The following is a 25,797-nucleotide window of genomic DNA, read 5'->3' as shown; positions in this document are numbered from 1 at the left end:
TACTCACCCAGGGGCGGTCCCGCTGCGTTGGGTGTCGCGGTTCGGTCCCTCCCATCTTCTTACGACGTCGTCCTCTTCTTGTCTTCACGCTGCGGCTCCGGCACAGGCATACTTTGTCTGGCCTGTTGAGGGCAGAGCAAAGTACTGCAGTGCACAGGTGCCGGGAAAGGTCAGAGAGGCCTGGCGCCTGCACACTGCAGTACTTTGCTCCTTTGTTCTGCCCTCAGCAGGGCAGACAAAGTACACCTGCACCAGAGCTGCAGCGTGAAGACAAGAAGAGGACGTCATCGTAAGAAGATGGGAGGCCCCGGACCGTGACGCCCATCATACCGGGACCGCCCCTGGGTGAGTATAATCTAACCTCTTTTTCTCATCTTTCAGGATACATCGGGGGCTTATCTACAGCATTCCAGAATGCTGTAGATAAGCCCCTGATGCTGGTGGGCTTAGCTCCTCTTCGATTTTGGGGGTGGCAGGTTCCCTTTAAAAGTGCTGCATAACCACTTTAGCAGTTTAAGAAAAGTGGATGAGAAAAGTCATGCCCACTGACACTGTTCACAAGAACTTTCTTTTTCCTATAGGCTTCTCTAGGGAGCCTGGAAAAAAGAAAAAAAAAAAACTGAAAATGTATCAAAAAAGGGAAACATGTAATCAAGAGGAGATTGCCATTGTGTGTTTTGGTGTGGACGCCTGCAGAAAAAGATTCAGAGATAAGAAATGCAGTGTTTGTGCACATTAGAGATGTTTTCCGCAAATCCAGTCTGCAAGAGCCACCAACAGGTCATGTATTCAGGATTGCCTGAGGCCAGTCTCACACGTCCAGATAATTCCGGTACCGGAGTTGTCCGTGTGCTCACGTGGCACATCAGTGTGGCACACGTGCGGCAGCAGTGTGCCGCCCGTGTGCTGACTGAGGACCACACGGACCGTGCAGGAGACAGCGCTAGAGTTATGGGAGGTGGAGCCGCATATTCATCCCTGTAATGAGCGGCACCACGTGACCGCTCACACAGGACAAGCTGCCGGCGCTGAGAGGAAGCATCGCGGGAGCTGGGTGAGTATTTTAATGCAAGCGGGCGGGCGGGCGCACAGGGGGTGGGAGGCGACCACAAACTTTATTTTAAACACACACACAAAAAAAAAAAACACATTGATTTTTCATTCCTTCTCTCCAGCGAACGCTGCTGGGGAGAAGGAATGAATGCCGGCTTCAGCACCACACGCAGGGGGGACAGCGCTTACCGTAGCGCTGTCTCTCCTGCACGGTCCGTGCACACGGAGGAGAGTGCACACTGTTCTCCGTGTGCGGGACGCTTTGCGGACCGTGCTGCCGGAGAAAAACGGATATGGCTCCGTGTTTTGCACACGGACACACGGTCCGCGAAAAATCACTGACATGTGCAGAGACACATTGGTTTTAATGTGTCTACGTGTGTCAGTGTCTCCGGTACGTGAGGAAACTCTCACCACACGTACCGGAGCCACTGACGTGTGAAACAGGCCTTAGTATTCGCAGGCGATGTCACCTGAACAGACAATAGTTCCATCACCTGGAGGGAAAACAAGAGGTGTAAAGGTGTACTTATAGGTTTGGCCAAACCACGGTGCACCAAGTGCCTGTACTTTGTTTGAACAGTCAGTCTCTGCAGTCGAGTCCCTTTAAAGGGAACTTGTAAAGTTCACAAACACTTATCCTGCAGATATGGAACAAATCCACAAGTTAGTGTTCTAAAGCAGTGTGGCCTTGGTACTCAAAGCCCAGCTATGAGGAGGAAATTAACTTTATTCCTCCCGACAGTCTCAGGCTTTCAGACAGAGTCACGGCTTCAATCAAGTTCATTGTGAGCAGCGGCTTTTACCATGCCCCGACACTGCGGACATCCCCTTTAACCACTGACAGTATGTCCGCATAGGGAAGGGTCGGGCAGTTTGAAATTCCCATCGGAGGCTCTAATTTTCAGGAAGATAAACATTTACTAGAGGTGTCTGGAAGAGGCTCGCTCCTCTCACCATACAGAGCACAATATCCAGGTGTATGGTGGATTGTCAGGAGGGATAGCTTTTGGGCAAATCATTTGGTGAACAGAAATCTAAAGGCACACATATTTTACAGTCAGTGATCAGGTGGCACTGCCCAGCCCGACCACAGAGCTGATCTTATCTAACAGCATCATACATAAGTGACCATGATATGGTTAGTTCAGGTCAAAAAATCCTTCGTCTAGCCAGGCACTGCTGTCAGAACATGGACTGTATCCTAAACGTTTATGGTGGCACCTTCAGTTTTCTGTCTAAATATTGGACATTTAGTAAGACACCATTCACATGCCATCTCAATATATCAAAAACAGGATTCAGATACTAGAAAAGTGCGATGAAACAAACTGCTTTTTTTATTTCCAGGTAGTGTCTGTCTTTTCTGGGACAAGAACTTAAGACTACAGGCCTGATTAAATAATGTATTTGTGCCCATTTGTTGTTTTCTTGTTAGTTTATAGCGGGTTTTTCTCACCATATTCATATTGCCATTTTTAAAATCTATTTTAGGTGTTCTTTATTTTTTTGATGGTTACTGTGGACGGGGTTTAGTTTTCATGTTTTTTGCCCGATCATTTGAAGTTTTTCTAAAAGTCAAAGTTTGCCGTAAATGTCCTCAGTCTCCCCCAGGAGCGATTTTATGTCCTTCAGAATTTTTTTTTTGCATCATTTCGTAAAACTTGTGCCTTTTTCGACCAAGTAAAAAGGTTAAAGCTTATGTATGGATCAATATAAGTGGAAAAGTGAAAAAAAAAAAAAAAAAAAAAAAAACACAAAAAAAACACAAACTCAGTTTAATACACACGCATTATTTTCTTATAGACAAACATGATCATATGTCCAGTTAACATCTAACTGCAGGGATTTTGGCCAAAAATAAATACATTCAGCATGAACATCTCTGGGCAGATTTACCAATGTGGTTGCACATAGATCTGGCACACATCATTTTTGACAAGTTCTCAAATGTGCCCAAAACCACCTGATTTCAAGACGCGCTCAATAGGAAGTCTGACGCTAGCCTCATGCAGTCAGCAAACGTTAAGGGGTTAAAAAGTGACCTGCAGCCTCCATTTTTAAAGCCACATTTGCTTCTTTCCAGGTCCTGTACTGCTGCTCCTTCTCAGACCACTAATCCCAGGGCTGGAAGCCCCCAGTCCCAGCCATACTGGCCGCCCCCTGCAGTCACAGGGAGCCAGGTCAGGGCAGGAGTGAGCAGCACTGCCCCCTGTGTCACCTGCTGCCCCCAGCCATCCTCAGGGGGGAGACCCAGGTGCCCGGATATAACCAGCAAGGAGACCACCCGGCTGGGCACAGGCAGCCCTCCACCATGTCCAACAGAGCAGCAAGCCCAGAACATCAGGTACACTGCGCAGAGAGGGCACCACTCACCTCAGGAAGGACTGCCCACACCAAGTACAGGGACGCTGCAAGTAAGTCCTGGAAGCTCCTCAGTGACAAGAAATCCGCCCAAGAGCTCAGAGGAGCGAGGCAAAAAGTTCCTCTCACCAAAGTGAGTGCGGCATCCTCCTCTCCGCAGCGTGCACCTCTACTGTTATCTGTCTTTGTAACAGGAGGCGCTCACTGCACATGCGCACTGCCGTCAATAGCCTCCCTCCTGCCCGGACTTCACATGCTGTGTGCGGTGTGGGGGAGACGAGGGGAGGATCAGTACGGACAGGGCGAAAGGGCAGAAGGCGAAGCAGTCAAACACTGAGGTGAGTATGGTCAGAGATATAGCAGCCTGCACTCAGGTGAGTGTGGACTGTGGTGAGTATCGTCAGAGATACAGCAGCCTACACTGAGGTGAGTGTGGACTGAGGTGAGTATGGTCAGAGATATAGCAGCCTGCACTCAGGTGAGTGTGGACTGTGGTGAGTATCGTCAGAGATACAGCAGCCTACACTGAGGTGAGTGTGGACTGAGGTGAGTATCGTCAGAGATACAGCAGCCTACACTGAGGTGAGTGTGGACTGAGGTGAGTATGGTCAGAGATACAGCAGTCTGCACTCAGGTGAGTGTGGACTGTGGTGAGTATCGTCAGAGATACAGCAGCCTACACTGAGGTGAGTGTGGACTGTGGTGAGTATCGTCAGAGATACAGCAGCCTACACTGAGGTGAGTGTGGACTGTGATGAGTATCGTCAGAGATACAGCAGCCTTCACTGAGGTGAGAGTGGACTGAGGTGAGTATGGTCAAAGACACTGCAGCCTACACTGAGGTGAGTGTGGACTGAGGTGAGTATGGTCAAAGACACTGCAGCCTACACTGAGGTGAGTGTGGACTGAGGTGAGTATGATCAGAGATACAGCAGCCTACCCTGAGGTGAGTGTGGACTGAGGTGAGTATGGTCAGAGATACAGTAGCCCACACTGAGGTGAGTGTGGACTGTGGTGAGTATGGTCAGAGATACAGCAGCCTACACTGAGGTGAGTGTGGACTGTGGTGAGTATGGTCAGAGATACAGCAGCCTACACTGAGGTGAGTGTGGACTGTGGTGAGTATGGTCAGAGATACAGCAGCCTTCACTCAGGTGAGTGGGGTCAGAGATGCAGCGGCCCTGGACTGAGGCGAGTGAGGTCAGAGATGCAGCGGCCCTGGATTGAGGCGAGTGAGGTCAGAGATGCAGCGTCCCTGGACTGAGGCGAGTGGGGTCAGAGATGAAGCGTCCCTGGACTGAGGCGAGTGGGGTCAGAGATGCAGCTGCCCTGGATTGAGGCGAGTGGGTCAGAGATGCAGCGGCCCTGGACTGAGGCGAGTGGGGTCAGAGATGCAGCGGCCCTGGACTGAGGTTAGTGGGGTCAGAGATGAAGCGTCCCTGGACTGAGGCGAATGGGGTCAGAGATGAAGCGTCCCTGGACTGAGGCGAGTGGGGTCAGAGATGCAGCGGCCCTGGATTGAGGCGAGTGGGGTCAGAGATGCAGCGGCCCTGCACTCAGGTGAGTGTGGTCAGAGATGCAGCGGCCCTGCACTCAGGTGAGTGTGGTCAGAGATGCTGCGGCCCTGCACTCAGGTGAGTGGGGTCAGAGATGCAGCGGCCCTGGACTGAGGTGAGTGTGGTCAGAGATGAAGCGGCCCTGCACTCAGGTGAGTGTGGTCAGAGATGCTGCGGCCCTGCACTCAGGTGAGTGGGGTCAGAAATGCAGCGGCCCTGGACTGAGGCGAGTGGTGTCAGAGATGCAGCGGCCCTGCACTGAGGCGAGTGGGGTCAGAGATACAGCGGCCCTGGACTGAGGTGAGTGGGGTCAGAGATGCAGCGTCCCTGCACTGAGGCGAGTGGGGTTAGAGATACAGCGGCCCTGGACTGAGGTGAGTGGGGTCAGAGATGCAGCGTCGCTGCACTGAGGCGAGTGGGGTCAGAGATACAGCGGCCCTGGACTGAGGCGAGTGGGGTCAGAGATACAGCGGCCCTGCACTGAGGCGAGTGGGGTCAGAGATGCCGTGGCCCTGGAGTGAGGTGAGTGGGGTACCTTCACACTAAGCGACTTCACAATGCTATCGCTAGCGATCCGTGACGTTTCAGCGTCCTGGATAGCGATATCGTTGTGTTTGACACGCAGCAGCGATCAGGATCCCGCTGTGAGATCGCTGGTCGTTGCTGAAAGTCCAGAACTTTATTTAGTCGCTGGATCTCCCGCTGACATCGCTGAATCGGTGTGTGTGACACCAATCCAGCGATGTCTTCACTGGTAACCAGGGTAAACATCGGGTTACTAAGCGCAGGGCCGCGCTTAGTAACCCGTTAATTAACGGCGCTGTGGTTTAAGTACCCTTAGCGGCCGCCGTTAAAAGGCGTATCGGCGGTCGTTAAGGGGTTAAAGGTCTTTCTCCCCATTCAAAATAAAACAATAAAAAAATAAAACACATATTTAGTATCGCCGCGTTCAGAACTGCCCGATCTATCAATAAAAAAAAGGATTAACCTGAACGCAAAAAATAAGCCCTCCACTGACCCCAGATCAGTGGAGGGCTACGGAGATGCTACGGGTATCGGAAAATGGTGCAATTTTTTTTTTTTTTAGCAAAGTTTGGAATTTTTTTTCACCACTTAGATAAAAGAGAACCTAGACATATTTGGTGTCTATGAACTCGTAATGACCTGGAGAATCATAACAACAGGTCAGTTTTAGCATTTAGTGAACCTAGTAAAAAAGCCAAACAAAAAACAGGTGTGAGATTGCACTTTTTTTGCAATTTCACCGCACTTGGAATTTTTTTCCCGTTTTCTAGTACATGACATGGTAAAACCAATGATGTTGTTCAAAAGTACAACTTGTCCTGCAAAAAATAAGCCCTCACAAGGCCATATTGATGGAAAAATAAAAAAATGGCTCTGGGAAGGAGGGCAGCGAAAAACGAGCACGGAAAAACGGAATATCCCAAGGTCATGAAGGGGTTAATGGGCTGTGGTAATGGAGCGATTAATGATGGTTGCTTTAGTTTATATTGGGAAAACCTGGCAACAGGTTCCCTTTTATTGCCATCTTCTATATCATTACACGTATTCCACTTACAACAAGAGACCATTCAGAGTAGCATACGAAGCTTGACAAAGGTCTTCGGACCGAAATGTTGCCGCAGGAGGCAGAATAAAATGTGAGCTGCTTTTTTCACTTCCTGGTGTGGCGCTGTCCGTTTCTTCATTTGAATCTGGATCTTTCGTCTGGGATGGACCCCCTGGTGAGGACGTGCGCCCTGATGTCCATAGAGACAATGTTATTTTAGGGTGCGGCCTGACAAAATTGTTTTGGATACTTGCATTCAGAGTAGCAGTCATTCACCTCAACTCTCTGGGTGCCAGATGTTTGTTTTTTATTAATTTACATAAGAAAAAAAACAAAATCTAAGTTCCTAGGTAACGGCATTCGTAGGTAACGGCAAGTAACCTAGTACAATGTCCATATAAGTGATGTAAGAAATGTGACATAACATCTTGACATTGATGTCATTAGTCATACTAAATTCTTAGCAACAGTTATACAATAAAATGACCTAATATAAAGTTTCTTTATAACATCCACTAAATATAAAATGTAAACCAAGAGAGTAGCAGATAGAGAAAGAGAACAAAAAGCAGTACAGAAGATACGGGGAAGAAAGAGAGGGGTGTTAATCACACTAAGGATCCTGTGTTCAGTGATCCTTGATGTACGCACAGTACACGGCAGAAGATCTAAACTCGAGCCCATCGAAGTTTTATAAAAACAGTCGTAGGAGTTATTAGCTGTAGCGGTCAGTTCCTCCATCAACATCTCATTTATTTTAGAAAGCCAAATTGTGATTATCATGCTCTAGTTGGGGAAACTCAGATATGGGATAATCCCACGTTCTCCCACTTCCAAGGTTTCAAGATCCAATTTTCTGGAAACAAAATGGAATAATGACAATCAGATTTTTGAACATGAAATTTTATTATCATTTGAACAAATTCATGTACAGTTTGAGATCCCCCACAGGGAGTTTTATAGATATCTGCAATTGAGGCACGCCATAACGTATCACTTCCCATTTCCTAGATTGTGAATATCTAGATATCCATTGATAGGAGTACTATCAACTCAAGGACCCACAGGCGTAATATCCTCCCTCTATACCTTTTTGCTAAATTCCAGAACTGCATCCACTCAGCTTGCTGTAGAAGGTAAATGAGGCACTTAATCCCCTCTATTGCTGATGACCAGTGAGATGACGCCCTAGAGACACATACAATGGTGTCGCCAGCTGCAAATAACAAGCTAATCCAATTGTATATACTTCACCAATCCTATCTGACCCCAAGTAAATTGCATAAATTTGGTAGACGGGCAACTGATGAATGCCATAGGTGTGGAGAATCGGGGGTGGATTTCTGGCACCTCATTTGGAGTTGTAGAATAATCCGACGATATTGGTGTGATGTAACAAATACATTAGAAGAGATAATTGGGATACCAATTGAATGTAGTCCAGAGTTGTGTATTCTGGGAGTTGTGGGAATTCCAGAACTACTGCTTTGTACTTTTTGGTGGCCTAATTGTAGGAAGGATGTGAGAAAATATGTTTTCTCCTGTTTAAGTCTACGTTCACATTAGCGTTCGGCGCCGCAGCGTCGGGCGCCGCAGCGTCGCCGCATGCGTCATGCGCCCCTATATTTAACATGGGGGCGCATGGACATGCGTTGTGCTGCGTTTTGCGACGCATGGCCGCAAGTGTTGGGCGCAGAGAACGCAACAAGTTGCATTTTTTTGTGTCTAACTTTCGGCAAAAAAGGACGCATGCGTCGCAAAACGCAGCGTTTTAGCGTGCGTTTTGCGGTTTTAATTGCGTTGTGCATTGCGTCGCCGACGCAGTGGCGCACAACGCAAATGTGAACGTAGCCTAACATGTGCATGGAACAAGACGCCACAATCTTCTCCTTTAGGGCTCTTTCAATCTCTTCCACTTCCATCCAGTTTATCGCGGACCTACCTCAATCTAAAAAAAATGACTTATCCTGGTTGTGGTGGATCGGCTCACAAAGATGGCCTGTTTTACTCCAACTAAAGGGATTCCTACTGCTGGACAAAGCTCAGAATTAATGGTCAGAGAGAAATTTAGGCTGCATGGAATTCTTGACAATGTAATTTCTGATAGAGGTGTTCAATTTACATCAACATTTTGTACAAAAATTCTGTACAGCTTTAGGAGTTACTGACAATTTGTCTACTGCCTTCTATCCACAATCCTATGGCCAGACTGAAAGAACTAACCAAACTCTCGAACAATACCTGCGCTGTTTTATTTCTTACCTACAGGATGACTGGGTGGATTAGTTACCAACAGCAGAATTTGCCTATAACTCCAAAAACAGACTACATCCCAAAGTACATTTTCTGCTAACTATGGTTTGTGTCCAGTATGTTTGTCCCAATTTTCCATTTAATACTGCAGTTCCTGGTGTTACTGACAGACTTTTGCAAAGTTGCAGAAATTAAAATTGAGATGTTACAAAATGCCCAAGCAATGTTTGGCTATCTACAAAGAATTTGAAAATGAAAGTACCGTCTTCTAAGTTGGGTCAAAAATTCATAGGACCTTTTAAAATTTTTGCACAAATCAACCAAGTTAATTTCTGTTTAAAACTTCCTAACAGCCTGAAAATCTACCCTGTGTTTCATGTATCCTTGCTCAAACCATTCAGTGTGAACCTGTTACCAGGAAGAACTTAGCCACCTCCTCATTCAGAAAAAGTTCATGGTGAAGGAGTACATTGTGGATAAAATTCTGTATTCTGGAAAATTTAGAGGGAGATTACAATTTTGGTGCAATGGAGGGGTTACGGACCAGAAGATAATTAATTGAAGCCAGGGTACAACTTTCATGCATGCAGGCTTACAAAAGTCTTTCATCAGAGACATCTGGAGAAGAGAGCTCCTGAGATGTCCAGAGGCCTTCCTATAATCTCTTGATTGAATTCCCTACTTAAACCTGGCATTGAACCTCCTTCCTTGCATGATTATTGAGCTCCCAGCCTTTAGTCAAGCTCTCCTTTCATCTGCTGCCTTGTCTAAACTCTTCTGCTGCTCCCATGTACCGACCTCTGGCTGATTCCTGACTATGCAACCTGCTTATCCTTCAAACTATGCTGCTGCCGCGTGTACTGACATCTGTCTGACTCATGACTACACAACCTGCTTATCCTTCAAACTATACTGCTGTTCCCATGTAGCAAGCTCTGGATGATTTCTGACTCCTCTGCCTGCCGGTGCTGCCCCTAGTGGTTGAAATACCACTACTCCAACCATGGTCAGTTCCTGAGATAGACACTTGTATCTTTGCGTGGTCTTTGTATGGTCGTGTGAATGACCCCTCTACAATCTGTAAATATTCGTAGATCAAAAAAAATCGATAGATTTTTGTTAAATTTTATGAGAGAGTTAGATGTTAATGATTGTCATTAAGATTTGCCACAAAGGATTCCAAAGCAGATTTTTAGCCCTGCCAAATAAGCAAAATGTTGTCAATAAAACACATCTACCATATAACGGAGCCTCCCATTGATTAATCAGTTGTTAAAACTTGATCAATAGAGAAAAGAGTTTGTTCCAGCTCCTTTAGAATAAAAATCTTAAAATTTATTTAGTCCTTTTAAAACATGATAGGCTCCAAGACCGCACTGTAATGAACACTGGGACACGAGCGACATGTTTCGACCGCGATCTTTATCAAAGCTACTGACCTTACAACGCATGCACAGTTATAGGGAAGACCATTGTATAAAGAAAAAGAAAGAAATGAGGGCACTCACCGTCCACAGCCTTTATTGTGGCTAAAAACTGTAGCAAGGTTTTACTGGAAAACAACAGGTGTCATGAGACGACGGACCGTTTCGCGCTTGTGCGCTTCTACAGGGACCTGTATTAGGGGGGAAAATTCCTTCCTGACCCCAAATAAAGTATGGCAGTCAGAATAAATCCCAAGATCAAAGGCTGATACCTAACCTGTGTAATGTACCTAACCTGTGTAATATACCTGTCATGTAAAATAATATATGTTTCTTTACTTGGACTAATTATTATTTATAGGAACTATTTTTTCTTTTAAAGTAAGAACATTTTATTTTATTATAACTTTTTTTGTGCTACTAGTGTGTGATTCTACTTATTAATCTATTATACTAAACCTATTTAAGGCTGTGTAGATCCGGAGGAAGGAAAAAACCCCCTATGAGGAATGGGCCAATTGTCCTCATATTAGGGGGAAAAATTCCTTCCTGACCCCAAATATGGCGATCAGATTAAATCTCAGGATCAGAAGCCGATCTATGTCCTACATCTATGTGCTGATATGTACTGTGTGCTATGTGTGTGCCTGTACTGATGATGTAGTGTGGGGACCTGCACTGACCATGTAGTGTGGGTGATGTGTGATGGGTGCGATACTTACCAGGCCTGTGCTACGGTGAGTTCAGGGATAATGGCCGCTCCTTACATGCTGCTGCTCAGCGGCCCCAGGACTGAAAGGTGCGACTATTGTTCCTGAACTCACCAGATGGAAACTTAGCACAGGCCACTCCTGGGGTAGAAGATCTTCGGGCTGGAGGGATGTTAAATGCCAGCCCAGGAGGTCAAGGGTCTGGGGCAGCAATGGCAGTGGTCCGGCATGAAGATGGTATAGAGAGAGATGATGTTGAAGGGCAGCCGAGGTGACGTACAGCAGCAGAGACGTGAGACACGGGTCAGGAGGCATGAAGTTTTGGGCAGTTGGCACGGGCTCATCCTGCAAGACATAAGAGGAAGACAGGAAATCTACCAGATCTTATGTTATATTAGGGGAATGGTCTTTATAATGAACCATTCTGCTATATAACATCAGATACAATGTACTGACATAATAGGTGTCCTGTGTGTACATCGGTCACTCACCAGATGGTCGTGAATTCTTTCACAGTCCAGATCTTTTCATCCACCTAAGAAAAATAGAAACATAAAGTCACTGTCAGAAAAAGTGAAAAAAGGTAAGATCGATGATGATGATTACCACAATGAGAGAACAGCACCTGATGAGTGTTATCCCCAGAGGAGGAGATACTTACCGGGTCCAGCTTGGTGACACGTACGTAAATCCGGCCACGGGGTGAAGGACTGTGTGCTCCGGCCACTACAGATGGTGGTTCTCCAGAACTGGCCTGAATGGTGTAAATGGTGGCTCTACTCTCCTTTCCTCCAGATCCTCCCAGCCGATGGTGGTAAAGAATGGATGCTCTCTGATGTTCCCGCTCACACCCAGGCATGTCTGAGGGTCTTTGCGCAGCAGCTTCTTGATGAGATGTTTCACGTCAGCATCAAGCCAAGTTGGAAATTTTGGCTTCTCGTTGATGATGGATTTGAAAGCCATTTGCTTGACGGGGCCGTTGTAAAATGGATATCGCCCTGCTGCCATCCTGGACACCACAATCCCCAGGCTCCACCAGTCCACTGCTGCGCCATACTGTTTTCTATGATGCACCTCAGGGGCCATGTAATGGAAAGTGCCCGTCACTCCAGAGATGTTTTTGGAGGAGGAGACGCCATCTTGGGCAGGCCCAAGGTTGATGATACGGATGTGGCCATCTGCATCCAACATGATGTTATCCGGCTTTATGTCACTGCAATGAAAGAAGAAAACAAAATAAGAAATCTGTCCAGTGATACAAGAGATGGAAAATGGGTCACTACAAAATACGGCAGAATAGGCGGCAGGACACCAGGGAAGCCGGGGGCCATATCTACAGCTTGTAAAGGGGACAGAGAGAAGGAGGAAAGTTCTGCTTACCGGTGGACGATGTTGTGTCCGTGGAGGAACTGGAGGCCACTTACCATCTCTGCTGTGTAGAATCTGATGGAGAGAACAGAGTGCAGAATCAATGTCATGAAATCCTTCTCTGGCAATCCCCAAATACCATGGCACCCCACCTCCTGCTTCCAGCACCCTAAATATATGCCCTGCTAGTGCTCCCCTAGCTGCACCCCGACCTCAGGTTTTTTCGCTTTCTCTTAGTTCTCTTTTAGGTACATTCTCTGCTTTCTCACCTCACATTGCCGATGTTCAGGCAGCCGCACATCCTGATCAAATCCTGCACGCTGCCACCGGACAGGTACTCCATGATGAAATATGCCCTGTGCTGAGACTGGTGTGCGGCATAGAGGTGGCACACAGTGGCGTAACTACAAAGTTATGGGCCCCGGTGCGAACTTCCAAATGGGCCCCCCCCATGGGCCCCACCACCACCACAGTGATCGAATAATATCAAATACAAGGAACAAATACCACAACATCATGACCAGACCACATATTACCACCACATAGTGACTGAATACTACAATACTGATCAATAATAAAAAAAAAAACACAGTACTATCACCATAAGTGCCATTATACACAGGAGATCTGTACTTAGTATGCAGTGTCTGTGTACAGGTAATACAGTGATCACCAGTGACATACACAGGAGCTCTGTATATAGTGTATAGGTAATCCAGTGATCACTGGTGACAATATACACAGGACCTCTGTATATAGTATACAGTGTATAGTGTCAGTGTATAGGTAACACTGACTCACCAGTGACGTCTCTAGGTGAAGTCCTTCATCTTTCATCCCGCACAGACCGCCATCACTTCATCCAGCCAGGACTCATCTCTGCAGGAAATAACACAGTTATCTCGAGTTCCACTTGCATAACACATTAATTTTCCCAACTTCTACATTACACCACATGAAGAAAGCGACATAGTGTCACTCTACACAGTAATAGGACCGCCCCTCCATTTAAAACAGTGTACTCAAAAAATAAAATAAATACATCACTGCAGTAATAATATCCCTTAATTAGCCCCTATGGTAATAATATTCGCCATCCTAGCCCCCGTGTGTCTCATTCCTGGCTCCAGCCATATGTTCTCCCATCCTGCCCTAATGAGTATCCATCGTGCCCCATATGATCTTCCCATCCTGCCCCATCTGTCTCCATCGTATCCATCCTGCCCCATGATCCTGCCCCATCTGTCTCCAATCCTGCCTCCAGTGTCTCCAGTCATGCCGCCATGTCTGTCATCCTGCCCCCTGTGTCTCCAATCACGCCCCATTTCTCCATTCTGCCCGTGTCCAGCAATCTGCCCCTGTGTCCAGCTTTCTGCCCCTGTGTCCAGCTTTCTGCCCCAATGTCCAGCGTTCTGCCCCAGTGTTCAGCGTTCTGCCCCAGTGTCCAGCGTTCTGCCCCAGTGTCCAGCGTTCTGCCCCAGTGTCCAGCATTCTGCCCCCGTGTCCAGCGTTCTGCCCCCGTGTCCAGCGTTCTGCCCCCGTGTCCAGCGTTCTGCCCCCGTGTGCAGCGTTCTGCCCCCGTGTGCAGCGTTCTGCCCCCGTGTGCAGCGTTCTGCCCCCGTGTGCAGCGTTCTGCCCCCGTGTGCAGCTTTCTGGCCCTGTGTCCAGCATTCTGGCCCAGTGTCCAGCTTTCTGGCCCAGTGTCCAGCTTTCTGCCCCCGTGTCTAGCGTTCTGCCCCAGTGTCCAGCGTTCTGGCCCCGTGTCCAGCTTTCTGCCCCCGTGTCCAGCTTTCTGCCCCCGTGTCCAGCGTTCTGCCCCCGTGTCCAGCGTTCTGCCCCAGTGTCCAGCGTTCTGCCCCAGTGTCCAGCGTTCTGCCCCAGTGTCCAGCGTTCTGCCCGTGTCCAGCGTTCTGCCCCAGTGTCCAGCGTTCTGCCCCAGTGTCCAGCTTTCTGCCCCAGTGTCCAGCGTTCTGCCCCAGTGTCCAGCGTTCTGCCCCAGTGTCCAGCGTTCTGCCCCTGTGTCCAGCGTTCTGCCCCTGTGTCCAGCGTTCTGCCCCCCTGTGTCCAGCTTTCTGCCCCCGTGTCCAGCTTTCTGCCCCCGTGTCCAGCTTTCTGCCCCCCTGTGTCCAGCTTTCTGCCCCCCTGTGTCCAGCTTTCTGCCCCCCTGTGTCCAGCTTTCTGCCCCCCTGTGTCCAGCTTTCTGCCCCCCTGTCCAGCTTTCTGCCCCCCTGTGTCCAGCTTTCTGCCCCCCTGTGTCCAGCTTTCTGCCCCCCTGTGTCCCGCTTTCTGCCCCCCTGTGTCCAGCTTTCTGCCCCCCTGTGTCCAGCTTTCTGCCCCCCTGTGTCCAGCTTTCTGCCCCCCTGTGTCCAGCTTTCTGCCCTGGGCCCCCCGGATCGCCGCTCTCAATAAAAAAAAAAAAAAAAAAAAGTTCTGCTTACCTGACCGCGATCCTGCTCTCTCTGGTTATCGGTGGGGGCGGCCATCTTCCTGAGGCCGCGCGTGCGCAGGTGGAGTGCTCTGCTGCCCGGGGCTTCAGGAAAATGGCTGCGGGATGCCGCGCGTGCGCAGATGGAGATCGCGGCGGCCATTTTTCTGAAGCCGACATGCGAACAGGTAAATTCTGCGCCGCCGGCGACCCACCCCCCGCATTGTGCCGCCCCCCGCATTGTGCCGCCCCCCGCATTGTGCCGCCCGGGGCGGCCCGCCCCCCCCCCGCCTTCCTACGACCTGCCGGCCCTGGGCCCCTGACCTGCTGGGCCCGGTCGCAATCGCGACCGCGGTAGTTACGCCCCTGGTGGCACAGGAACGGACAGTGTCTGGCCGCCAGGAGTATCCGCCGCTCTCTCAAGATGGTGTCCTCGTTGTTCCTTTAGGTGATCATTTTGACTTCCACGTTGATGTTACTGCCGGGGACAGATGCCAGGACCACCTGAAAAACACAAATGGAGAATACTTAGAAGGTGTCTGCAGGGGTGGAAGGATCTGGATTTTATAGTCCACAAGGCGCATGAGAAAACTGAGTGATCGCTCAGTCTGCTAATGACCAGGACCATATAGAGGAGCAGATCTATCTATCAGAACAATGCACTGCCTTATCCATAGGTGGGCTATGGAGAGGTCTTAATAAATATTCGTCATTTTAATATTTAGTTCATAAAACAATAATACACATGAAAATATTTAACTTTAATACATTTTATCAGCCAAATCGGCTTCTTTCTCCGCCAGGACTGATTTTTTATTTTCAAAATTCTATATACCTGGGTAAACTCTGTATTTAGTGAAGACAGATTGTTACATTACTGAGGGGAGATGACAGTTGGTGCTGATAATATTCTATGCAGAAGGGAGGAGGAGGGAGGAGTTTTGCATTTAGCCCCTCCTCTCCACTACATAGAATATTATCAAAACAAAATAATAAAAGTAGCAAAAGTTTATTGAAAACAATAACATACACAAAAGTAAAACGGTGGCACCGCAGAATTCCAGCACTCATTCAGGTAACACACTTATATTATTCCTATGGTCTCATTGACTTCAATTTGCTCTTAGCCTTAGGGGTGGTTTACAGCCCTCCTTGCACATTGCTTATGGATACTTTCTTTATGCACAAATTGTTTGGGACTCTTTGAGCATTTTTCTATTACTTTAGTTTATGCCTGACTGGGTCGGTCTTCTGCGGTGCCATCTACTAATGGTTTACCTTGTCATATCCCTGTTTTACTTTTGTGTATGTTATTGTTTTCAATAAACTTTTGCTACTTTTATTATTTTGTTTTGGTGTCTTTCTCTAATATGATTCTCTGTCAATTCTGGCACTGAGTGTGACTTTTTCTGCACCGTCCTCTGGTCTTTCTGGGGTGCAGGCCTTGTATTTTTTGATTTATAGAATATTATCAGCACCAACTGTCATCTCCTCTCAGTAATGTAACAATCTGTCTTCACTAAATACAGAGTTTACCCAGAAATTGAGAATATAGAATATGAAAAACCAGTCTTGGTGGAGAAAGAAGATTTATTACAAAGCTGCTTATTTTCATGTTTGCTATAGATTTATGAAATAAAAATTAAAATGACAATGACTTTTTAAAGGGTTTTCCTCTGTTACCATATGGAAATAGAGTAAGCATTAGTAGAGGCATTGAGTTGGCATTAGTATGGTCCAAATATCATTGATTATCTAGATTTAATAAAAACACAGAGACAAATGTATGTACAATATGGCAGCCTGATAGGAGAAAAAAATAATGTCCCCTGCCCTCTACAGCTGTGACCCCTGAGATGAACCCTCCAGTATAGAAGAATACCAGGTTATAGCAGCACTAGCCCTAACTATGGTGATGTCTTATACCTCATCTCACAGAAGGACACTACAATGAGCAATAACAAAGCAAGACATGGCTGATAACAGAGAACAATACATGGGGATATATGAAAAATCTCAGATTTCCAATAAATAACAAATATGTAGGCCTTACTTTGCCAAAGGCGCCTCTACCTAGGACCTGGTGGATGTTGAAGCGGCTGATGTTAAGCCTGGCATAGGGGCCGGATGATCCAGGGTCTCCGCTGCATCCAGGTGTTGACTCCTCCAATCCGCTGTTGTCTCGTCTCCTTTTCTTTAATCCGGTCACGCTGTCCTCTTCCCTCTTCCTCTTCTCCTCTTCCTCTTCTCGCTCTCTTCTCCTCGTCCAGTAGTCGCCATTCTCCGTAATCTCTTCCCGCCTGTAGACCTCGGTCCAATCACTTCAGCCGACAGTTGAAAGTAAACGGCAGTTGGTCGTGTGCAGGTGACCAGAGGTCAGAGGTGACGGAACCCTCAGGTGGCTCCTGCCAGGCAGCGGCTCCTGGCCCTGCTCTGCCCTATACACTGTGATGTGGGCATCATGGGTGACAGTTTAGAGTCCAGAGGAACGGCAGAGAACTTCATGGCGACTTCCAGTGGTTTATTTATTAGATTATTAATCCCTCTATGTGTTTCATCATCATTCCATTTTATAACTTACATTATTTTTGTATTGTAAAGTTAATATTTTTATTTGTTTTTCTATGTTTCTTATCACATATTTCCTCAATGTCCCATTTCCCTTTATCATTTCTCCCAAGAGTCTATTCCACGAAAGTGGTGCGCACCTATTACCCCCAGTGCCACCCAGACGGCTCTACTGCACCTCATGGACAGAATACACGGAGCTGTAAACTCTTCCTGAGCTTTTATATTCTCTGTATAACCAACACTTTCTACCAATTATTACCTCTTACCAGGAATATGGTGATATTGGGGCAGTATATAATAAAGCCGTCAGTGCTATATATAATACAGGTTGTACCGTTCCCAATAACCCATCACATGTGATTTACAGTAATCCCACCACAACCCATGGGAAGGACGGGTCACTGCTGCTCATCTCGGGTCACCGAAATCTTCTTCTTCCTCTTTATAATATCGCTTTATTTACATGTAACACAAAGAAAACAATTAAAACCCCCATAAATGAAAATGACCCTGTTATTACGGCTTCTTTGTGCTATTGTGTCAGTCACAGGCAGTGAATACACCGTACCATTTACTGCTGCAGTCAGCGATTAGTTATATACTGGCGGATTGTCACCGTTATTGTAATGCAGGTCCTGTCGCCCTAAATCTATAAACATTAATCCCCCAACATGTTTCGCCCGCTCTCAGGCATCATCAGGAGAATGGGGATTAAAGGAGTAAGATGTCACCGCTCACTCCCATATTATTTGTGGTGCAAACGACTTATGACGTCACATCCACACAGACATGTGAAGACATAGCACAATCAGCAGGTGTCCTAGTCTCATAAACAGGACAGGACACAATTATTGACAACTATGAACACACCTGAGAGGGCTACCTTCAGGGGAATGTCATTAAATTAGACATATGACATCAGACACCATTTAAGGGGTGATCTATCACGCCCGATGTCCAGGTGGGAAAATCTACATTGGTCTCCTTGCTAGAGAACTTCACGTATGTATCAAGGAACATGTAAGAGACATGGACCAATCTAGGACAGAGGATGATCTTGAACAATTTAAAACCCTACTAAGATATTTTCAACAATTCCATCATAGGGATTCAAGTCTTCTCAGAGTTCTTTTGAGACCGAGAAGTGGTGATCTCAAGAAAACTCTCGCTTACGTTGAGAGCAAGTGGACTTTTAGATTGGGTACCGACCAGGCTTAATGAAAATCTGGGGTTTGGTTCATTTTTAGAAATATGGAGGCATCTTTTGGGAGGTGGGTTTGTGTTTTTTTTATTGATTTTAACTCATATTTGTTTGCTCTGCAGTATACAGCCATGAAGGCCGGATTTTAATCCACCTATCTATATCCATGTATGTGATGATTTCTACTTTGTGAACATTTTTCATCCTATAAAGAGATGGAGAATTGGGGGAGGAAAGTCTTCCTACAAACAAGCTTGTTTTTCTCTGCTATTGTACTCCATGGATCTGTTGCAGAATATATGAACTCTAGAAATGGTCTCTGGCTAGACTGTGAATTCTTTATTATTTTTTTCTATGAGACATTATGGAGCCTTGATAGACTGTTGAACAGCCGGGATTGTGAACCTCTTTATGGATTGATTTAATTATGATAGATGCTTGTGGACAATCAGGATACGGATTTTATAATTTGATTTAATGAATTGATAATTGATATTATTAGCTTTCTACAAAATTATTTTCTCTATTATATGGCCATATGGTATGTTGACACATTTAGACCTATTTTTATCTGTGTTATTGGGGACCATACTTTTCACTTTATACTTTTCCCTATTGTTGCTCTGCCTTTTTCACATCTTTTAACCCTTTGTAACTTACCTCTGTTTACATCAATTTCACTTGTGCAATTTTGGCAGAGCCTTATGCTTTGCATACACTTATTTATATTATATATTTTTACCCCTTTTTATACTTTCTCTTATGATCCCCTAACTTTTCTGCTTTGGTAGTGATAATATGCTCAGATTTTTAAGTGTTAATTTCTATTAATAAAATAGATTTTATGGTTGAACATACTCTTTGATTCCCCTGTTACTTTAATTACACCTATTGGGGTTTTTTGTGTTCATAATGCCTTTTGAATTTGGACCTGTTATTTTTTATATTTATCTTGGGAAACTTCTTGTTTAACTACTGAAATATGTCATCAGGAAATGCACTCAATACTTTGTCGGGGCTCTTTTTGCATCAATTACTGCATCAATGCGTCGTGGCATGGAGGCGATCAGCCTGTGGCACTGCTGAGGTGTTATGGAAGCCCAGGTTGCTTTGATAGCAGCCTTCAGCTCGTCTGCATTGTTGGGTCTGGTGTCTCATCTTCCTCTTTACAATACTCCATAGATTCTCTATGGGGTTAAGGTCAGGCGAGTTTGCTGACCAATCAAGCACAGTGATACTGTTGTTTATAAACCAGGTATATTGGAACTTTTGGCAGTGTGGACAGGTGCCAAGTCCTGCTGGAGAATGAAATTTCCATCTCCAAAGTGCTCTAAAATGTCCTCGTAGATGGATGCGCTGACTTTGGTCTTGATATAACACAGTGGACCTACACCAGCAGATGACATGGCTCCCCAAACCATCACTGATTGTGGAAACTTCACACTAAACCTCCAGCAGCTTGGATTGTGTGCCTCTCCACTCTTCCTCCAGATTCTGGGACCTTGATTTCCAAATGAAATGCAAAATTTACTTTCATCTGAAAACAACACCTTGGACCACTGACAACAGTCCAGTTCTTTTTCTCCTTGGCCCAGGTAAGAGGCTTCTGGAATTGTCTATTGGTCATGAGTGGCTTGATCAAGGAATGCGACACTTGTAGCCCATGTCCTGGATACGTCTGTATGTGGCGGCTCTTGAAGCAATGACTCCAGCAGCAGTCCACTCCTTGTGAATCTCCCACAAATTTTTAAATGGCCTTTTCTGAACAATCCTTTCAAGGCTCTGCACCTTTTTCTACCACACTTTTTTCTTCCACTCAACTGTCCATTATTATGCTTGGATACAGCACTCTGTGAACATTAGCTTCTATGGCAACAACCTTTATTGGCTTACCCTCCTTGTGGAGTGTCAATGACTGCCTTCTGGACATCTTTCAAGTCAGCAGTCTTCCCCATGATTGTGGAGCTACTGAAACAGACTAAGGGACCTTTTTAAACGCCTTTGCAGGTGGTTTTTTTTGTTAATTATTCTAATTTACTGAGATAATGACTTTTGGGTTTTCATTGGCTGTAAGCCATAATCATCAACATTAACAGAAATAAACACATGAAATACATCACTCTGTTTGTAATGACTCTACATAATATATGAGTTTAACTTTTTGTATTGAAGAACTGAAATAAATTAACTTTTTGATGTTGCACATCCCTGGAATCAGGGTTTCTAGCTCTTTATTATGCTGCTCTCAAATTACAAAAAAAACTACTGAGAAATTCCCTTTACGGGTGCATATCTTTAAATATGTGTAACTTGTTCTGTGTATAATATTTAATTTTTTTAGATTTTTACATAGAAAAGCATTTTTGGGGATTTTTTCCCCCATATTTTTGTAGATTGGTGACAGAGAGACAGAGGCATGGGCGGACATATCCTGTTCAACCTGTGCAGCTGCACAGGGGCCCGGAGGCTCCAGGGGGCCTCTGCAGGCAGGGCCGGCGTTAGGGGCAGGCAGCTGCCTAGGTCCTCGCTCCCCCAGGGGCCCCCAGCTAGCGGCACATCACGCAGCTGCTATGGGGCCCCTGTGAGGCAGGGGGCCCGCCTGCCGCCAGCGCCGACTCCCCCGCCGCATTTAACTATACCGGCGTCTGCCGGTACAGTTCAAAGCAATGATGGAGAGAGCGTCAGCTGACGCTCCCTCTCTCATCATTCCCCGCTCTGCCTCTGACAGACACTGCCGCGCACTCACTGTGTGCCGGCAGGAGCAGGAACTGGAAGCAGCGCGGGCACAAGGAGAGGTGAGGAGTGTGCTGTGTTGTTTTTTTTTTACTCTATAACTGAGTACTGGACTGTGGGGCCATTCTGGGGGGGAGAGCTGCGCTGTATATTATGAGGCAGTATGCTGTATACTATGAGGCTGCGCTGTATACCATGAGGCTGTGTGCTGTATACCATGAGGCTGTGTGCTGTATACCATGAGGCTGCGCTGTATACTATGAGGCAGTACTGTATACCATGAGGCTGTGTGCTGTATACCATGAGGCTGCGCTGTATACTATGAGGCTGCGCTGTATACTATGCGGGCAGTTCTGTATACTATGAGGCTGCGCTGTATACTATGAGGCTGTTCTGTATACTATGAGGCTGCGCTGTATACTATGCAGGCAGTGCTGTATACTATGCGGGCAGTGCTGTATACTATGCGGGCTGTGTTGTATACTAAGGTGGGTACATTATACGTTATCTTCTATGGGGGAGGCTGTGTTATATACTATGGGGGGTGCATTATATTCTATGGGGAAGGCTGTGTTATATACTATGGGGGCTGCATTATATTCTATGGGGGCTACATTATATTCTATGGGGAGGTGGGCTGTAGTATATTCTATGGGGGCTGTATTAGATTTTATGAGGGAGGATTGCATCATACTCTGATGGGGCTACATTATATTCTATGGGGAGGTGGGCTGTATTATATTCTATGGGGGGCTGTATTATATTTATATTCTATGAGGGGTGATTGCGTCATACTTTATGGGGGGGCTACATTATACTATATGAGGGTGGCTGCATTATATTCCATGGGGGTTACATCATACTCTGTGGGGTGGCTGCATTATGCTCTATGGGGTGGCTGCATTATACTATATGTGGGCTGCATTATACTGTATCAAGGACTATGGGGAATACATTATACTATATGAAGAACTATGGGGTGCATTATACTGTGGGAAGTGAATTATAGGACTGAGGAGTGTATTATACTATATGGAGGATTATGCGGTGTGTATTTTACAATATGGAGGACTGTGGTGCACATTATAATATATTGAGGACTATGAGGTGTATTATACTAAACAAGTAAAATACTGCCTATTCATCCATTGATTGGATTGGTTATGCCGGAACAGAAATCATTGTTCTCAGCAGCACATCGCCGTTGTAAACTGTAGGTGTGCTGCTGGTAACATGATACTGTATGGTGATCTGTTAGTAATCTATTAGTGATTGTTCTGTTCCCATCATTCTTTCTCAGACGGTGTAAAGAGGCCGGGAAACAAGCGTTGAACAACTTCAGTATTGTCGATCACATTCCTTTAGTGGCCTGAACTCAGCGCCTGTAAATACAACAGAAATGCTTCTGTGTGATGTGCAATATGTTAGGATTTGAGGCCCCATTTTAAACTTTGCCTAGGGCCCCACTTTGCCTAAAACCATCCCTGCATGCAGGGTGGCTAATAATGAGGGCAATCTGGCCAGTTTATCCGTCTTCGGGGGGCCCCTGGCCAGATTGCCATCATGGGATTGCAGCTCCGCTGCCTGCAAGAGAAAAAGGCAGCGGAGCTGCAGGGAATGGATCCATCCTGCTTCCTGCAACACAGCAGCGGCTGAATGACATCATCATTTAGCGCCACGGCTGTATGAGACAGGAAGCTGCCAGCGATGGTGCGGCTTCAGGATACTGTGTGAGCAGAGGTGAGGTGTGTGTGTGCAGAGAGGTGAATGGTGCTGTGTGTGTGTGTAGGTGGAGGAGAGGGCAATGATGGGGGTGACAGGGCCGAAGGCAATGATTGGGTTGATGGAGAGGGCAATGATAGGGGTGGTGGGGCAGGAGGAAATGATGGTGGCAGTGGAAAGGACAATGATGGGGGTGGTGGGGAGGAGGCAATGATGTAGGTGGTGGATTGGGCAATGATATGGGGTGGTGGGGGAGAAAGCAATAATGGAGGTGGTGAAGAGGTCAATCATGGGGGGTGGGGGAGAGGGCAATAATGGGATGAGGGGGAATTATAATGGGTTTAAGAACAGGGGGAGGTGGAGGAAGACATTATTATCGATTATTATGTCTAACAGTCCCTTAGTATAAAGTGTACTCACTTATGTATAGCACAGTCCCTTAGCTTTGTCGCCTTAAAAGGAGGGGGGCCCAGGCACATTTCCTGCACGGGGGCCCCAAGCAGTCTGTGTCTGCCCATGGGTTAATTTAAACTCCAATTGCCAGAGAAAATAGGTTTACCTGTTGGATTGCATAAATCTTTATGAATAGCAAATAAGGACTGTTCAAAATGCCTAAAGGTACCTTCACACGAAACGACGCTGCAGCGATAGCGACAACGATGCCGATCGCTGCAGCGTCGCTGTTTGATCGCTGGAGAGCTGTCACACAGACCGCTCTCCAGCGACCAACGATGCCGAGGTCCCCGGGTAACCAGGGTAAACATCGGGTTACTAAGCGCAGGGCCGCGCTTAGTAACCCGATGTTTACCCTGGTTACCATCGTAAAAGTAAAAAAAAAAAAACAGTACATACTCACCATCTGATGTCTGTCAGGTCCCTTGCCGTCTGCTTCCTGCTCTGACTGAGTGCCGCCGTACAGTGAGAGCAGAGCACAGCGGTGACGTCACCGCTGTGCTGTACTTTCACTTTGCGGCGCTCAGTCAGTGTGGGAAGCAGACGGCAAGGGACCTGACGGACATCAGATGGTGAGTATGTACTGTTTGTTTTTTTTTTACTTTTACGATGGTAACCAGGGTAAACATCGGGTTACTAAGCGCGGCCCTGCGCTTAGTAACCCGATGTTTACCCTGGTTACCAGTGTAAAATATCGCTGGTATCGTTGCTTTTGCTGTCAAACACAACGATACACGGCGATCGGACGACCAAATAAAGTTCTGAACTTTATTCAGCGACCAGCGACATCACAGCAGGATCCTGATCGCTGCTGCGTGTCAAACTAAACGATATCGCTAGCCAGGACGCTGCAACGTCACGGATCGCTAGCGATATCATTACAAAGTCGTTTCGTGTGAAGGTACCTTAAGACCTGGAAAAGTGGACATTGAAAAAGTGTTTTGGATCCTGTGTCCGTTGTTAACCATTAACATTCTTAGTTGCCTAAACAATTTTTTTTTTAACATTAGTGAGCCTACATAATTTCTGTAATGCCCTTGTTCTTTGGATGTTATTATATTATACAATTCCTCACACATCAATTTAGTGAAAGTTCCACTAGTGAACGTCACATGAGCAGTGGAAAAGTTCTTGCTTTCTTTCAATCATAATTTTGGAAATTTATGATTTTCCTCTGCTCAACAAGCAAATGCTCTAGCGTGCATAATGCTTCTAAGGCTATGTGCACACCGTGCTTTTTTTATGCGTTTTCACAGTGTTTTCTTCCGCTCGGAAATGGGCCAAAAACGGTATGGAATCCTTATGGAAGCTAATTCAATGACAATCCTGAAGTGTTGAGCACATTATCAGTAATTTTCCTTAAGTTATTTGCAGTGCGTTTTTTTTCTGCAGAATGTCAATTTTTGCGTTTCTGCAGCGTTTTTCACCCACTGACTTCAATCAGACAAATCCACAGCAAAAACGCAGGTATAAAAATGTTTGCGGATTTGCTGAGTTTTTTAGTTGCGCTTTACCCGCTTCCTATGATGATTCCCACGCTGTCATCTGTGTGACAGCGTGGGAAACAGCGGCACGGTAGTTCTTATCGGAGGTAACGCTACCGCCGGTAAGACAGACGGTCAAAGCGCTGCAGGGTAATGCTATCAAGTCAGCATGACCCCACCGCTGTGGCTGTGAACCGCGGTAACGCTACCGCTGATAAGACTGTCAGAGTGCTGCGGAGTCATGCTGTCACATGTCAGCTTGACCCTGCTGCTGTGACTGTGACCCGCAGCAGTGACCTGCGGTAAAACGCTTACCGCAGGTCAGCAGGCGTGGGCTGATGAGACTACTGCTCTCATCGAGCTTCTGCTGTCACTGATAAGTGACAGAAGGTGCCGCTGATGGGAGATGTAATCTCATCTGCCGGAGCCTGTGCTCACAGTTAAAAAAAATAAAAGTAAAATAATTACATACATGTTCACCCAAAAATAAAAACTCATTATACTCACCTAACGCCAAATCCTCAATGCCCTCATCACCTAGAAATAATGTAAAATAATAAACCACCATATACTCACCTTCCGCCGTAGTCCACGTAATCCTGAGTGTTCCACGGTGATCTCACATGTAGAACAGTCACATCGGGAGATATGACTGCTCTACCGGGCCGCCAGCGATACACTGACAGGAGGTTATTGCTCCCGCAGTGTATAGCACTGAGCTGCCATGAGAGAGTGATCAGCTGATGAACTCCGATGAACTCTCTCACAGCAGCTCAGTGCTATACACTGCGGGACCGATTACCTTCTGTCAGTGTATCGCCTGTTGTCTTTCAGAGCAGTCACATCAATGATATGACTGCTCTCAAAGTGCTCCCGATGCTCCTTCCTGCTCTCCGTCCTCCAGCTCCTC

General features: G+C 46.5%; 2 protein-coding genes across 6 annotated transcripts in view; both read right to left on the bottom strand.

Moving 5' to 3' along the window:
• KANK1 (KN motif and ankyrin repeat domains 1) overlaps nucleotides 1-3,745 on the bottom strand; it is a 356,154-nt gene extending 352,409 nt beyond the window's left edge. The window contains exon 1 of one of the 3 annotated variants that reach the window (XM_077249101.1): nucleotides 3,430-3,745. The gene's annotated coding sequence lies outside the window, so the exon portion shown is untranslated. The remainder of the gene's footprint in view (nucleotides 1-3,429) is intronic. The other 2 variants (XM_077249105.1, XM_077249102.1) reach the window with 2 other exon arrangements.
• Nucleotides 3,746-11,348: 7,603 nt separating this feature from the next.
• On the bottom strand, nucleotides 11,349-15,215 carry LOC143781664 (protein kinase C delta type-like). Of its 3 annotated transcripts, XM_077278958.1 has the most exons (4): nucleotides 15,048-15,215; nucleotides 13,100-13,177; nucleotides 12,311-12,373; nucleotides 11,349-12,143 (listed from the first exon to the last, which is right to left on the bottom strand). In XM_077278958.1, exons 3-4 carry the CDS (start codon nucleotides 12,355-12,357, stop codon nucleotides 11,657-11,659), a joined length of 534 nt encoding a protein of 177 aa, XP_077135073.1. In that variant the 5' UTR covers nucleotides 12,358-12,373; nucleotides 13,100-13,177; nucleotides 15,048-15,215; the 3' UTR covers nucleotides 11,349-11,656. The 3 variants fall into 3 exon arrangements, with proteins under 3 accessions (XP_077135073.1, XP_077135979.1, XP_077128064.1); XM_077279864.1 differs by lacking the exon at nucleotides 15,048-15,215 and having other exon boundaries at nucleotides 13,100-13,239; XM_077271949.1 differs by lacking the exons at nucleotides 13,100-13,177; nucleotides 15,048-15,215 and adding an exon at nucleotides 12,568-12,715.
• Nucleotides 15,216-25,797: the final 10,582 nt, after the last annotated feature.

The sequence above is a fragment of the Ranitomeya variabilis genome, chromosome 1, assembly GCF_051348905.1.
Source record: "Ranitomeya variabilis isolate aRanVar5 chromosome 1, aRanVar5.hap1, whole genome shotgun sequence".
NCBI classification, from domain to species: domain Eukaryota; kingdom Metazoa; phylum Chordata; class Amphibia; order Anura; family Dendrobatidae; genus Ranitomeya; species Ranitomeya variabilis.
Note: the sequence above shows the minus strand (reverse complement) of the source record. Positions and strands in the feature narration are given on the sequence as shown.